A 15,772-nucleotide genomic window follows, 5' to 3' on the forward strand; every position below is an offset into this window, starting at 1 on the left:
ACACCTCATGATGACAAGGGGCCAGGAGCTGAGTATCGACCCCCTGCAACCACAATTAGGCGAGTACAAGATTATCATAAATAGTGTGAAGGATCCCAAGAAAACCAGCAAAGATCTACAGAGTTGGCTTCAGCAGGCGTAAATGTTGATTCTTCAACTGTTCAACGAAGGTTCCTTGAAGTTGCCAGAAAACTGGTGATGAAACAATTAACTGCTGCTATGAAGAAAAAACTGCAGCGGTGGGTACTTGATCATAAGGGATGGACGACAGATGAATGGAGAAAAGTTATATTTTCAGATGTGTCACATTTTGAAGTACATAGGCACAGATCAGTGGTAGTGAGACGGAGCAAAGGCGAACCTCTTCGGAATGGACACATTCGACAAGCGCCAAAACACCCATCTAAGATGTTTTGGGATAGTTTTACTGTTAAAGGCCCTAGACGGTTTGTTATTGTTGAGCGAACGATGAACAGTGACAAATCCAGTGTGGATAGAGACTTTCTTGATGGAGAAGGCATTTTCTAGCAGGATCTTGTTCCACGCCACACTTCCAGAAAAATGCTGACATTCTTCGAAGAGAATGGGCTAAGGGTTCTGAACTGACCTGGAAACTCTCCTGACCTCATCCCAATTGAGAATCTATGGGCAATAACCAAACGCAGGATTGCGAAACAGAACTTCAGCTGTGAAGAAGCTAATTGCTGCTGTTCTTAGGATCAGGTACCACGATGAAGAATTTGCCAAAATGTGTCCAACATTGGTCGCTTCTTTGTCAAAGCTTGTAGCAATGCTTATAAAAGCAAAGGGTAGTCATATCTCTTATTAAATCAATTATCTGCTTATCATAGTCGTGCATTGTTCAAATAAACATTATTTTTCCAAATGTCTTTTATTATCTTTGACCCACTTAATATGCACACTACTGTAGTACTGCAGCCAAATTATTTTTTTCTTTTAACACACCAGCTGACTCCTCCATGGCCTGGCTGTACGATATGCCCTTCTCATTCAGGAGGAGGATTTCATGTTTCTTAAGAGATGTAGGACAAGAGATGGAATAGGCAGGATGAGTCCCAGCATAATTCAGACATATACTGTAGCTCATGTGTAGGGTTTACCTCCATGAACTGGAAAGTCACAGGTAGGGCAATCTGCATGGGAATGACAGCTTATGGCAGTGTTGGGAATAGGCAAGATCTTCACTGTTAAGTTTCTTGCCAATTACACAGTGTGGAGCTACGACAACACTGCTTAGGCATTTTTGTTGTTCTCTTGCAAGATGAACAAATGGATCAACTTTAAGAATAAGTTGCTGTTGAAATTTCTGGAAAATGGAGAACAATTACTGACCAGATTTTTGGGCCATATTATTCAGGAAGAGATAATGGAATCCACTGTGGAGACTTCTTATTATTAACGTTAGGAAAGTGAGAAACTTACATAGCATTGGACATAGAATTTGTCTTGCAGCACAAGAGGACTGGCGTAGAGAATCGCATCTTTGAAGATGGTATACAATATTTATGAATAATATGCATATTATTATTATAAAAAGAAGCACTATAATATGCACACAATTATACTAATTGTCTTCAACTCTCTATTCCCATCCACCGAGTCCGACAATGGAGGGCTTACCTGTATACTAAAACGACTCCAGGACTAAAATATGGGCATACGTGAGTGACCAACAGATAGCTAAATGGCAGCCACAGGACCAAAATGATGCCAGTGCACTGCTGCCTACTCGGCCCTAATCAAGGGAGCAAGTGCCTCACTAGACAGTGGAAAGTGATGCAAGACCAGCCAGTTACAGTGGGGCTAGTAATGAACCTCCCATTGTTCCTCTATCCCCTTAACAATAAAGTACGTTGCCCACCCGTAGTCAACAGCTCCATCTGCCTGCTTAACTTCCAGGCAAGAGATAAATTTATGGGTCACCGTGCACGACAAATTCAAAGGGCAGTGTTAATTTTGGTCTTGATACATTATGGCCATCCTGAGGGAGCTGAAACCCACGCCAGTAAGGTCATGACAGTAAGGACTGGGTACGTAAGGGACTTCGCATCGGGGGCATTTAATATGAAAATGCTGCGCCATGAGTGGAACTACTCGTGACAAAGCATTGTCTTATTGTTTCAATTATTGCATACATGTCTTTTACCGGCAACTTTATAATATCACCATACCAGTTTCACCACATATCACCTTATTAATTGTAAGTGTTAATTGCACATTTTTGTAACAACTGGAACACTGATATATATACAAGGCTTATAATTTTTTTCTCTCATAACCCATTTATCTGCTTTCCTGGAGGATTAGATTTATGAATACGAGATCATACAAATTATAAATGAAGAATATTCAAGCAGATGCCGTATCAGTTCATGCATCGCCATTAGAAGTCCTCCTAATGAAATTGAAGTGGCCAAAAATAAATTCCCTGGATAGGCAAATAGGTTTAGATGTTTGAACCATCAAAAACTCGTATCAGAACTGACATGACAGAAAATAATATATACCCTCTTGTTTGCAACAGCCATGCAGAATTTCTGCCAAATTCTCAGTGATGTCAGTGATAATCATCAGCTCCTGTATCAGGGTCTCAAAGGATCCTATATCCCTCAAGGTAAGGGGCTCTTGATCCAGGGAACTAAATTTCTCCCCATCCTTAGACAGAACCTGAGGGCCTCCAGTTATCCAGGCACTATACGACCCCTATTAGTTCAGCACTTTCCCTAATTAAAATAACAGGGTTCCTGTATCAGGGACCTAAGGGTAAATGTACGAAAAATTACACTACCCACAATTCCTGCTTTGCCCCCTTATCCGATGGATCAATTTCCCAGCTGTTCGACCCCCCGAAGGGTTTAATAAATGCTTCACTGTGTCACTTGTGCAGCATTTACAGATGAATGGTGAACGGGAGTGTCTTACCATCTAGCTAAACTAGATACCATGGTAGTCGTCTCAGCATGTTACCTTGGAGAGGCAGGGTAGTGTGGGCTGAGGTGGGGCGAGGCTGGGTTCGTCAGCTCCGAGTCGAAGTCAAGCCGTCTCTCCAGTCTGGTCAGTCTCTGCTTCACCTTTTGCTGCGCGCTGGAGTACTCCGCCAGAAGGCGGGCCAGCCGGGTGTTGAGCGTGTCAATGGCACTCTCTGAGGGAGATGACACTATGTTAGAGGGGTGCCTTGATGCTAGTGAGGGGCTCTTGAATCACCAGGATTTCCTCCCATTTTCCCAGGCGTTTCATGACCCCTGCGAGCTTTCGTATTCCCTCCCATGAATGCAATTATAAAAATCCACCACTACAGTACTTGGGCTTAATGACCTAAACGGGTTCAGATTTCCAAAATAATAAAAATAATAATCACAAGGAAAAAGCTTTTTCTAGTAAAAATACTTATGTAATAATTTTGTAATAAAAATACAATAATAGAATTCATAGAGGCTGGAACCTCCTGAACACATACCGAAGCGATTAACTTTTTCTACCATGGTTTCCTGCTGCTCCTGAGCGGCCTTGATTCCCTCCTCGTCCAGCAGACCATCCTTCATGAGAAGCTGACGACCTCGCTCCATCAGAGACTTCTTTGCCTCGGGGTACTGCAAAGAGTCCGTTAAGAATGACTAAAATAACTTTGCAAGGAATGTTAGAGGCAACAAAGCACAACTGAGAGGCAGCAGAGGCGAATAAAAAAATATGCAATTATCGTTGGCAACAACCAAGAATAGCCCAAGTCCCCATTTTTCATGAACATCTCAAAAATCTAAGGATGCAACTCACCGATGATAAATGACAGTAATAAGTGGAATAGTTGAGGCATGATGTCACTTGCAGCAACCTTTGACACGTAATACCCAGCATTGTCCTCCTCTCCCCACACGTCGGGTTGCATGCGGCCAACAGTAACAGCCTGGTTGATCAGGCCCTGATCCACCATGAGGCCTAGTCACAGACCGGGCCGTGGGGGCATTGACCCCCGGAACCCTCTCCAGGTATAAACGACAGGTTATTAAAGCTTCCGTCTTTCCTTTCTTCCCTCCCTCCCTACCTGTCTTCCTCCTCTCCTTACTTCCCTTCTCCACTTCCTCTCTTCTCACCTCCATACCTTAGTCATATTTAATTCATTCGTCATATCTAATCCCGATCCAGTTGTCCTCAACAGTATAGCTGAGGAGGAGCTCATCACAACCAACAAAATTACTTTCAATACTGACGAGACCTATATGTTGTTCGGGAACAAAAATTAATTATATTATTATAATAATAATCATGGGGAAGCGCTAAACCCATAGGATTATACAGTGCCTGTGTGGGGGGTATGGAAGGTATTCAGGCTTAATTCAGCGAACTGGAGCACAGATCCAATTCCATAGATCAAGAGCCCCTCACCAGCATCAAAGAATCTCCCTTGAGGGGCAGGAACAAAGTTAAAAATACTTGATCATAAAAAATATTTCTCACATAGTAAGACAAGGAAACTCTTAGTTATACACCTTGTCCTAAATCTGAAATTTAACATTCACATGCAACACATCTAAGAAAATTTCCCAACTGTGGATATTCTATCAAAAATCGCTGTACTACTCACTAATCTATCTCTACCTCACGTATGGTAATTTGTTTGAGGATCTACAACAGCAAATCACCTACAAGCTATTGTTACCCAATAAAAATAAGCTATTAGAATAAACACCCAATCAGGTTTCAGACAACACTCTTAAATAGCGGGAGGCAAAAGTCTTAACTTACTCGCCTTACAAAACATTCACACCTACTCAGGGCCGGATTACCGCATAGGCAAACTAGGCATTTGCCTAGGGCCCCGCGCATTTGGGGGCCCCACGGTCCAAGGGGTTCAGGTGCACATGGTGCAAGTGCAAAGGGGTCCCTACCTAAAAAGTTCAAGTGTTTGGAGAGTAAAATTGTTTTTTAAAAATTAATCTAAACAAAAATAATGAAATAAAATAAAATAAAAATAAATAAACCTAACCATAGATGGCAACACTCAACACGCCTTTGTTTACATCAGAACAGCTGTGTTTTCCCGCTAATGGGTGAGTATGGGAGATTCCTCTCCAATTTTCTGTAGTAATTACACGTTATCTAGACTTGTACTGTGACAAATTAACTGAAGTGTTGTTGATAGACATTGATGTGTATGGATAAATGATTGTTTTCGCCTCTAAATATTAAGGGAGGTACCTGATAGGGTTACTTGACCAGTAAAGACGTATTTTTGGTAAAAATACTATAAAGAAAAACCTAAAAAAGCAAACTGACTTCCGTTTGTAGGTTTTAAAAGCACTTTGTCCTGTCTTTAAGTCTTTATCATTTCAATAACAGATATCAATTGATTGATGTTCTACATCACTTCCGTCGCAAATCCTTAGTTTTCAAGTTGCGACGGAAGTGATGTAGAACATCAATTAATTTACTACATATTTCCCCAGAAACACATAAGCCACGTCAGAAAATCGTTGGTTGGGTGAAACTGAAAATTGTCCATGCATTCTTTAATTCTCATGCCCTTATCTATGGTGGTAGGCCATATATCATGCAAAACATAATAATTAGTTTAGTTATGAAAATGGTAATATAAATACCATTGTGCATTGTTCTTGGACTCAGTATAATTTCTGTTTAAGTAAATTGGAGATCAAGGAGGATGAATTAGTAAAATATTCGTAGCCCAAATCACTAACCTAATCTATGGTAAAAGTTCTGTATATGACTCCTTTCTGGTAACGTTTTGAATTTTTAGATGCGCAGCCAGAGGAAAGGGGGCTACAAGGGTCATATCCCCCCAATTGACAAAAAAATTAATAATAATTAAAAAAATAATAATTAAAAAATTAATAATAATTGATAATGCAAAATTTGTATTTGCATGATTACAGACAGTGATACATCCTCATTATGGCATCTCGTGAACGTGATGTTGGACGTTCTTATGCGAGTGGGTCACAGAAAAGAAGAAAATTCAAGAAGAAGAACAGAAAAAAAAAGATGTAGGAAGCTGCAGAAAGATCACAGACCAGTACAGTTGAATCTGCAGATACGTCAGATCATACAGGAAGCCCTCCCCTTCATTATTTCTCAGCCAGTATCTACTTCTTTTGTGTCTCCTCTCAATGTCTCGACGGACATTTCATCCACAGGATTTGTCTTAAAAGATCCTGCCTCATGGCCAAATGTAATCCCAGATTCTCTACATAATGCTTTCATTTATGATGATGGAAGTCGTCGTTGTTTAAAGTCATCTATGTTTTATAGGAAGCTTGCAAATTCAGAAACTGTGAAAAGATCATGGATGGTATACTCTGAAAGCTCAGGAAAAGTGTACTGTTCAGCATGCAAGCTATTTTCTACCAAAGAAAATACCTTCACACAGGGGTTCAATGACTGGAAAAATTCCAAGCGTTTCGAGGAACATAAAAACAGAACCACTCACAGGAGCTGCATTTTAGCCAGTGTATTTCGTGCACAGAAAAAGGCTTATTGGATTCTCATTTGGAAAATCAAACTGAAAAAGAGCGCACTTATTGGAGAAAAGTTCTAGAAAGAGTTGTTGCTGTTGTAAAATTCTTAGCTCTAAGAGGACTTGCTTTCCGTGGAGAAAATGAGGTTTTTGGTTCGGAAAACAATGGCAATTTCCTAGGGATAAGTAAGTAAGTAAGTTTATTCAGGTATACACAAATACAGTTACATAGAATTATCATACATAGCAGCATATGTGTAAAGAACCTAGGATAACCCAAAAAAGTCAGACAGAGTGACTTATTTCCATTGGGATCATAGAACTGTTAGCACAATTCGATCCATTCTTAGCAAATCATGTGTCACGCCTTGGGAATGCAGGAAGAGGCACTGTATCTTACATGTCATCTACTATATGCAATGAATTTATTGAACTGATGACTAAGAAGGTCCTCAATAACATCATAGCAGCTGTGAAAACTGCAAAATACTTTGCAATAAGTGTAGATTCAACACCAGATATTTCACATACAGATCAATTGACATTCATTGTTCGCTTTGTCGACTCCAGTGGTAAGCCTGTAGAGCACTTTAAGATAAGATAAGATAAGATAAGATTTCGTTTGGATTTTTAACCCTGGAGGGTTAGCCACCCAGGATAACCCAAGAAAGTCAGTGCGTCATCGAGGACTGTCTAACTTATTTCCATTGGGGTCCTTAATCTTGTTCCCCAGGATGCGACCCACACCAGTCGACTAACACCCAGGTACCTATTTGCTGCTAGGTGAACAGGACAACAGGTGTAAGGAAACGTGTCGAAATGTTTCCACCCGCCGGGAATCGAACCCGGGCCCTCCGTGTGTGAAGCGGGAGCTTTAGCCACCAGGTCACTGGGCCACCATGGATGGAGAAACAATGATGAATGTAGTACTGGATACTCTGCTTGAACATGATCTCTCTATTATGGATTGCCGTGGCCAGAGCTACGACAATGCAAGTAACATGTAGGGTAAATATAATGGATTGCAAGCTCGTATCAAGCAAATCAACCCACTTGCTGAATATGTGCCCTGCTCAGCACATTCTCTTAATCTTGTTGGGTCATGTGCTGCGGAGTGTTGTGTCACTGCAGTTTCATTTTTTGGACTTTTACAAGCACTCTAATTTTTTCTCTGCTTCAACGCATCGGTGGAGTATACTCAAGTCAACCATTCATGGAGATGTCATCAAATCATTATCAACAACAAGGTGGTCAGTGCAGCATGATGCAACACATGCTTTGAAAGACAGCTTTGCTGAAATACGTTCTGCTTTGATCCAAATAGCAGAGGATGAAGACCAGACAGCAACTACAAGAAGCGAAGCAGCCAGCTTAGCATCAAAATTGGAAGATTTTGAATTGGCCTTACTCTGTGTGCTTTGGGACTGTATACTGGAACGCCACGAACAAGACACTTCAGAAAATTGAAATTGAAATGGCTACTTGTGCTAACCTCTATGCAGGCTTAGTGGAATTTGTAAGCTCACTTCGCAATGATGAAGCTTTTGAAATGTTTGAAGAGAAAGCTAAACTGCTGGTGAAAGACTACAGTTACCGGGCTGATCATCAGCGGTCAAGGAAGAGGAAACACAATTTTGAAGAGCCAGACAATGAAATTGTGTTGCTGCCAAGGCAGAAATGTAAGACAGCTACATACTTCGTCATTCTGGATTCACTGATTACAGAATTGGTGAAAAGAAAAGAAATCTACCAGAATCTCAATGACAAGTTTGGATTTCTGTTCAAAATTACCACTATGCCAGATGCAGAATTGAGAGAAGCTGCATTAAAGTTGCAACAACACCTTTCAGCAGATGTTCAGGACACATTTGTTGAAGAAATAGTTCATTTTTCTGGGTATATGAATCAGATTAAAGCTCCACCTGAAAAATGTGCACCCTCAGCTGCTTTGAAACATTTAAGAAATGCAGGTATCTCAGAAACCTTCCCTAATGTTGACATAGTGTATCGCCTTTACCTAACACTTCCAGCTACTAACTGTGAAGGAGAACGTTCATTTTCTGTTTTGAAAAGAGTGAAAAACCAGCTCCGTTCAACAATGAGCCAAGACAAATTGTGTAACCTAGCCTTGTTGACCAGTGAGTCTGATCTAACAAGAAATATTGATTTTCAGAATATAATTGATGATTTTGCCAATATGAAATCCAGAAAAAAGTTTATTTAAGAAGTGCCTGTGAGTATAAACAATTCTTTACTTTCTTGAGTTTATATGATTTGATAGTGTTATGCATGATGCAATGATAACAATAATGGTCAGTGATTTATAAAGGGAATAACAGTGCTGTAGTGGTTATGCTGAATATAATAGGTACATGATGTCACTACTTGAATAGCCTAATCTAGTAATGCTATGCTGTCTTGAGTTTATTCTCTTTAAAATGCATGATTTAACAAGATAGTTATAATGGCTGTTGGTAAATGGTTTTGGTTGTCTTGATGTACTTTCCCTATTAAATTTAATCTAAATAGTCAGAATGTATTTAATTAGACCTTAAACAGGCTCACACCGACCCCCCCCCCAAGCTGGAAGGGGTCGCTTCTCTTACCCGTAACTCAAAGGGGCCCCGCCAATCTGAATAGCCTAGGGCCCGGAGACTTCTTAATCCGGCCCTGCACCTACTACTGTGCATGGTGTATAGGATACTCTTTCCGAAGAGCTGCAGAAGATCATAAACTTTTTACAAGAAACAAGTACCTCTGACAAACCAAGTATTCAACTCAACCTATGAACTCCATGCGAATAAATGGTTCTAAAATTTTGATCTCCCAGAAAATGCAAAAAGTTCCCAATCTTACTACCTTCTTGGGTGGCCCGGTGGCCTGGTGGCTAAAGCTCCTGCTTCACACACGGAGGGCCCGGGTTCGATTCCCGGCGGGTGGAAACATTTCGACACGTTTCCTTACACCTGTTGTCCTGTTCACCTAGCAGCAAATAGGTACCTGGGTGTTAGTCGACTGGTGTGGGTCGCATCCTGGGGGACAAGATTAAGGACCCCAATGGAAATAAGTTAGACAGTCCTTGATGACGCACTGACTTTCTTGGGTTATCCTGGGTGGCTAACCCTCCGGGGTTAAAAATCCGAACGAAATCTTATCTTATCTTTAAAAATGTAGTTAAATAGTATCTCTGCATGACTTAAATTCTGTACAAACTATGTTAAAGTTCAGTCTGTCAGCAGCATCAAAAATTTATCCATATATTAACAGTCATATGTTCTATCATCATTTCAACTTATGCAATAATGAATATAAACATTTTAAAAAATCCAAAAATTTCATGATAATAAACTAAAGAGTTAATTAATATTAAAGAATGTAAACATATGCATCATGAAAACCAACTTAATTATATAAACGTCCAGTAATGATTTAATTTTAAGACTGCAAGAAATTTCTCTGCATAACCAGAAGCTTTCTATATTATTATTATTATTATTACTATTATTATTATAACTAAGCACTTAAACCATAACCATAAGGGTCATACAGCGCTGCAGGGCTGGGTGCGCTATGCTTGGTCGGAGATCAACGAGGGTGAAAAATATAACAGAGGTAGAGTTAGTAAGGGCGGTGAAGAGTGCTAAAGGAAGTATAATCAAAGCTGATGTAATAAATATATTGCTGACAAAGTCTGTGTCAAAGGCGGGGCCGTCAGTGACGAGGGAAGATAAAGTAGGGTAATTCTATTCCAGTGAACCATCGATTTAAGGGACCTCTGTATAACAGACAATAGAAATACGAGGCAAAATCCTCCACTTGATTCGGCAACAACGGACAAAGTCTTCTGGGAGTGGAATTTTCAGATATTGTTACGATCATGAAAATACCAATACTCTGGCATCCATCACACTTACTACCAGTCACTTACTCTCCTCTCTTTTACTCTTTAATAGAAGGTTTACTCGTATCTTTGTCACATCCAACAAAATCAGGAGATACAAACATACACGTATTTACTACCAGTCAAATTTACTTTTGTACATTAATCATTATTTTATACTTCCCATAACATTTTGTTGCCAAATTTCCAAGTTTGTATATTCAACTCCAACCTTTATATTATCCTTTGTACCTGTGCACTTGTGTGCCTCAGTACCTGTGTACCTGTCTACCATCTTACTATCATATTATAACCAAGACATTGCCATTGTTATTTTTTACTTATTATTCTTTTGGTACTTTAATTTGTGAATTTTATTTTGTCAATTTAAATCTAGTTATACTCTTGATTTTGTCAACAACCTATACCAGACCCTAGTGCAATTACAAGTACCATTTCAATTTGTATTTTTATATTATAAGTTTATATTATAAGTCCTATTCTAAGATTGTTTTCATATCTTAGTGACTATATTGTGTGTGCAATTAGTGTATATTTCAATTATATTATTGTTCAAGGCCCTTAACTATCTTTTGCTAACTAGTACCAACTACCTAATATTTTTTTTCTACTTTTTTTATTATTTTGCTACCTTAACTTGCATATTTTATCTAGTCAATTTAAATCTAGTTATACTCTAATTCTTATAAACAACTTATATAACACCTTAGTGCAATTACAATTGAGAGTCTTGTGCCTTTTTTATATCATTAGATTAAACTCAGTTGTACTATAGCTCATTCTAGCTCAATACATAGACTATACCAAAGTCATTACATTAGACCTTAGTGCAATTACAAGTGAGAGTCTTGTGTTATTTTTAATTTGTATTTTTATATTATTAGTTTATACCTAGTTGTACTTTAGCTCATTCCAGCACAACACATAGACAACACCAACTCCATTATGTGTATTAGTGACTATACTCTACATGACCAAAATGCTATAGCTATATACTTGTCCAAACTTCCTACCACTACAGATATCAGTACTAAAACTCAACCCACAACTCAGGATATAAATAACCATAATTTAAACCTAGAAAATGATTGATCACGTCGACCCTGATCTAAGCCTCCATAATCTGACACACAATCAAAACCTATTGGAAAGTAACTGCCTTTACTACACAGCATCACAAGCCAGCACTATCCTAAACAATGCTAAAAGTTTATCAGTACTTAACTACAACATTAGGTCCTTAAGCAAACACTATGATGACCTCCTGGCACTCCTTGAATCACTAAAGACACCCTTCTCCTGCATTATTCTTACTGAGACCTGGCTTAAGCAGGACACAATAGATATCTACCCTCTACCAGGATACACAGCAATCCACAACTGCAGACCATACCAAGTTGGGGGTGGTATTGCAATCTATTACTCTAACCAATTATCTTGTATCAGCACCAATTGCTTTAGTGATGAATATGGAGAATACATTTTTGCTAATTTTACTGTAAAAAACCTTAAGACGCCTATAACAATCAGTGCCATTTACCGGATACCCCACACAAACATCCCAAATTTCAGTGAGAAACTAAAGGCACTAATAACAAACAGACAAATGAATAAGCACCACCTTCTCTTAGCTGGAGACTAACATCAACCTTGGCCTACTAGATGAACAGCCTGTAACTGATTTCATCAACAATATGAACAACACACTTCTCATACCAACAATAACTAAACCAACCAGGCTCACTGAAACAAGTGCAACCATAATAGACCACATATGGACCAATATACTAGCCCCCCTTAAATCAGGGATAATCACAGATAGCACTACAGACCACTACCCTACCTTCCTCTTGACAAACATTAGTAAACCACCACTTGAATACAACAAAGTTTCATTTAGACTATGATGAGGCCTCAATAAGGAAGTTCACAGCTGACCTAGAGACTGTTGACTGGCCTACAGAATTCTCCAAGGCCAATGGTATTGATGACTGGACAGACATTTTTCTTAACAAATTACTTAGACTATACAACAAACATTGTCCCATAAAAACGAAACAGATCACAAACAAACGGCTTGGTTGCCCATGGCTAACCAGCACCATTCTGAAATCCATTGATAAGAAACACCAATATGAAAAGCAATATAGGCAGGGCTTAATACACAAAGATATTCTTAAACACTATTCATCAGTCCTCACCAAAGTAATAAAGAAAGCCAAACAACTATACTACTCCAGTAGATTCACTGACACAAGAGGAGATATAAAAAAGACCTGGAAAACACTCTCTCAAATTCTAGGGACCCACAAACTGAAAAAAAACAAGAATATTGCCCTAACTAAACCTAATGAAACACCACTGCATCCAACTGACACAGCTAACAAGATAAACGACTTCTTCTCAACCATAGGTTCTAATCTCGCCAATAAAATCCCACGCACCAATGCCCATGCCGGGGACTACCTAGATGGGAATTTCCCAAATTCCTTCTATCTTGCTCCAATTGAGCCCATGGAAGTCACTGAGATTATAAAGTCACTTAAAAATAACTCAGGGAATCTGTCTCATATCCCACCATTATTGTACAAGAGAGTGGCCCATGTCCTCTCGCATGCTATCTCATTACTTTTTAACAAGTCACTAGAAACTAGCACCTTCCGGAAACTACTCAAGACGGCAAGGATTACACCAATACATAAAGGTGGTGACCCTACAGATTTAAACAACTATAGGCCAATATCAAACTTACCATTGCTATCCAAAATCTTTGAGATACTCGTGCACAGGAGACTATATTCATTTATAACGGCACAAAACATACTCAACCCCTGCCAATTTGGATTCAGGAAAAATAAAAGCACTAACGATGCAATCATAAAAATGCTAGATCTGCTTTACACAGCATTGGAAAATAAGGAATATCCACTAGGAATTTTTATTGACCTAAGAAAAGCTTTTGACACAGTAGACCACGGCATCCTACTCCACAAACTTGACCATTATGGTATAAGAGGCCATGCGCTTGCATATTTCAAATCTTACCTTACTAATAGGTATCCGTATGTCACCATTAAAGACACAGCATCAACAACACAGCCACTTGATACTGGAGTTCCGCAGGGAAGTGTCCTTGGTCCCCTGCTCTTCCTCATATACATCAATGATCTTCCAAACGTATCTCAACACCTGAACCCCTTTCTCTTTGCTGACGACACGACTTATGTCATCTCTCACCCTAATCTTGCCACCCTCAACACCATTGTTAATGAGGAGCTGAGCAAAATATCGACTTGGATGACAGCCAATAAACTTACGCTTAACGCTGACAAAACCTACTACATTATGTTTGGTAGCAGAGCAGGAGATGCGCAAATTAACATTAAGATCGACAACACTCTAATTGCCAGGCATAATGAGGGCAAATTCCTAGGCCTATACCTCGACAACAACCTGAACTTCAGCACCCATATCCAACACATAACCAAAAAAGTATCCAAAACGGTTGGGATCCTCTCCAAGATACGATACTACGTGCCGCAAACTGCCCTTCTCACACTATACCATTCACTTATATATCCATACCTCACCTATGCTATCTGTGCTTGGGGTTCAACTGCAGCAACACACCTAGAGCCAATAATAACCTAACAAAAAGCCGCAGTAAGAATAATCACTAAATCCCATCCCTGGCAACACCCCCCCCCCCACTCTTCATAGATCTAAACTTACTCCCTGTTCAGTACATCCACACTTACTACTGTGCAATCTACATCTACAGGACCTTAAATTCCAATATTAACCTTGACCTAAAACGCTTTCTTGATAGTTGCGACAGAACCCACAGGCACAACACCAGACACAAACATCTCTATGACATTCCCCGTGTCAGACTAAACCTTTACAAAAATTCAATGTATGTCAAAGGCCCTAAAATCTGGAACACCCTACCTGAAAATTCTAAAACTGCAGACACATTCATCACCTTCAAAACTGCCATCAGAAAACATCTTATCTCCCTGATACACCCTGTCAACTAATTACACGAATACCACCTGGTGGTTAACACTTACACTCACTCACCCATTTGACCATAAACAGAAATATCAATCTCAATCTCAAAATAATGAATCTTAACTAGTCATAAGTTGGCCTGTGATACTCCAATACTGAAACTATGTATGGTGCCAAAACAAAAGCATTCACATTGCTAAACTCACAAACTAGTATTTAGTCACTTAGCCATAATACCAATTTACCTCATAATTTTGTAATATTTTAAACTTAAGATTTAATTTAAGTCTGCCCGAAATGCCTAGCCATGCTAGGTGTTCTAGTGGTACACTCTGTAATTATTATTTTACTACATGTAAACCACACAATAACCAAATTCTGTAAACTCAGCATTGTAATCCTTATAGAGAATGAACTTTGAATTTGAATTTGAATTTTTATTTTTTTAGCTTTCTCTTATCAAAGTTAGCAGACATTTTCTTTGATGTTTACTATTGCCTGGCTTCGACTAGGAGTTTACATTGTCAGCTGAAGTAAACCTAACAAAAGTTAAACTTTACAATGGAAACTGCTGTCACATCCTGCATTGTTATGTGCTTTAATGCAAGAAAATTAATTAATTTAGAGAACTGGCTCACAAAACTTTAAGAAATGTATAAGTAGCGTATTACCATAATGGAAAAATACTTTTATCCTTTCGTAAATAACTCACAACTGTCATATACCTAAATACAACCAAAATGTTTTGTATTGTAAATAAATCATAACCACATATTAACGTTGTAAAACTTATAAAACAGAATTCAGGACCGAGTACAAAACTCATCGTTGTATTTCCTAGTGAATAAAAATGAACTCGATGCTATTTTTCATAACCGAATAAAAATGTAATTACTACTTAACTCATTTAAGTAACAAAAAACTGCCACCCTAGGATGGGTATTGGGGGCATAAATAAAGCTGAAAATGGAAAACCCAAAGTGCATTTTTGGTACGTTAATTTGATGGTGAATGTGTTTACTTTTTTTGGGTCTCATAAAAAAAAAAAAATATAATCGTGAGTGAACAAGTTCTGACCTCGGTAAGGGCATCCCAGAGGTCATCTTTAGAAAGACAGAAGAGGTCAGAATAACCAACACTGCGCACGTTCGCTGTTCTTCTGTTTCCTGTCTTGTTGCCTGCAATGTTCAGGATGGAGACCTGCAACACCCAACATAAGGGTTAGTGTTTGTTAATGGCAATAACTGAATTCTGTTGTACATACAACACAAACTTGATATGCTGGTAGTTTAAATACTCAAATTACCTACTTCTGTAGTACTTACACAAATTAGCCTTACTGTTACTGTGGTCATTTTAACTATCTC

General features: G+C 38.9%; 1 protein-coding gene across 1 annotated transcript in view; it reads right to left on the bottom strand.

The window, feature by feature from the left end:
* The window catches only part of CngA (Cyclic nucleotide-gated ion channel subunit A), a 98,545-nt gene that overhangs the window by 41,565 nt on the left and 41,208 nt on the right, over positions 1–15,772 (bottom strand). The window contains exons 10-12 of the mRNA XM_070087095.1: positions 15,483–15,605; positions 3,479–3,611; positions 2,989–3,163 (exon numbers count right to left, since the gene is read on the bottom strand). Coding sequence (XP_069943196.1) covers positions 2,989–3,163; positions 3,479–3,611; positions 15,483–15,605 — 431 coding nt within the window. The remainder of the gene's footprint in view (positions 1–2,988; positions 3,164–3,478; positions 3,612–15,482; positions 15,606–15,772) is intronic.

The sequence above is a fragment of the Cherax quadricarinatus genome, chromosome 20 (genome assembly GCF_038502225.1).
Source record: "Cherax quadricarinatus isolate ZL_2023a chromosome 20, ASM3850222v1, whole genome shotgun sequence".
Lineage (NCBI taxonomy): Eukaryota > Metazoa > Arthropoda > Malacostraca > Decapoda > Parastacidae > Cherax > Cherax quadricarinatus.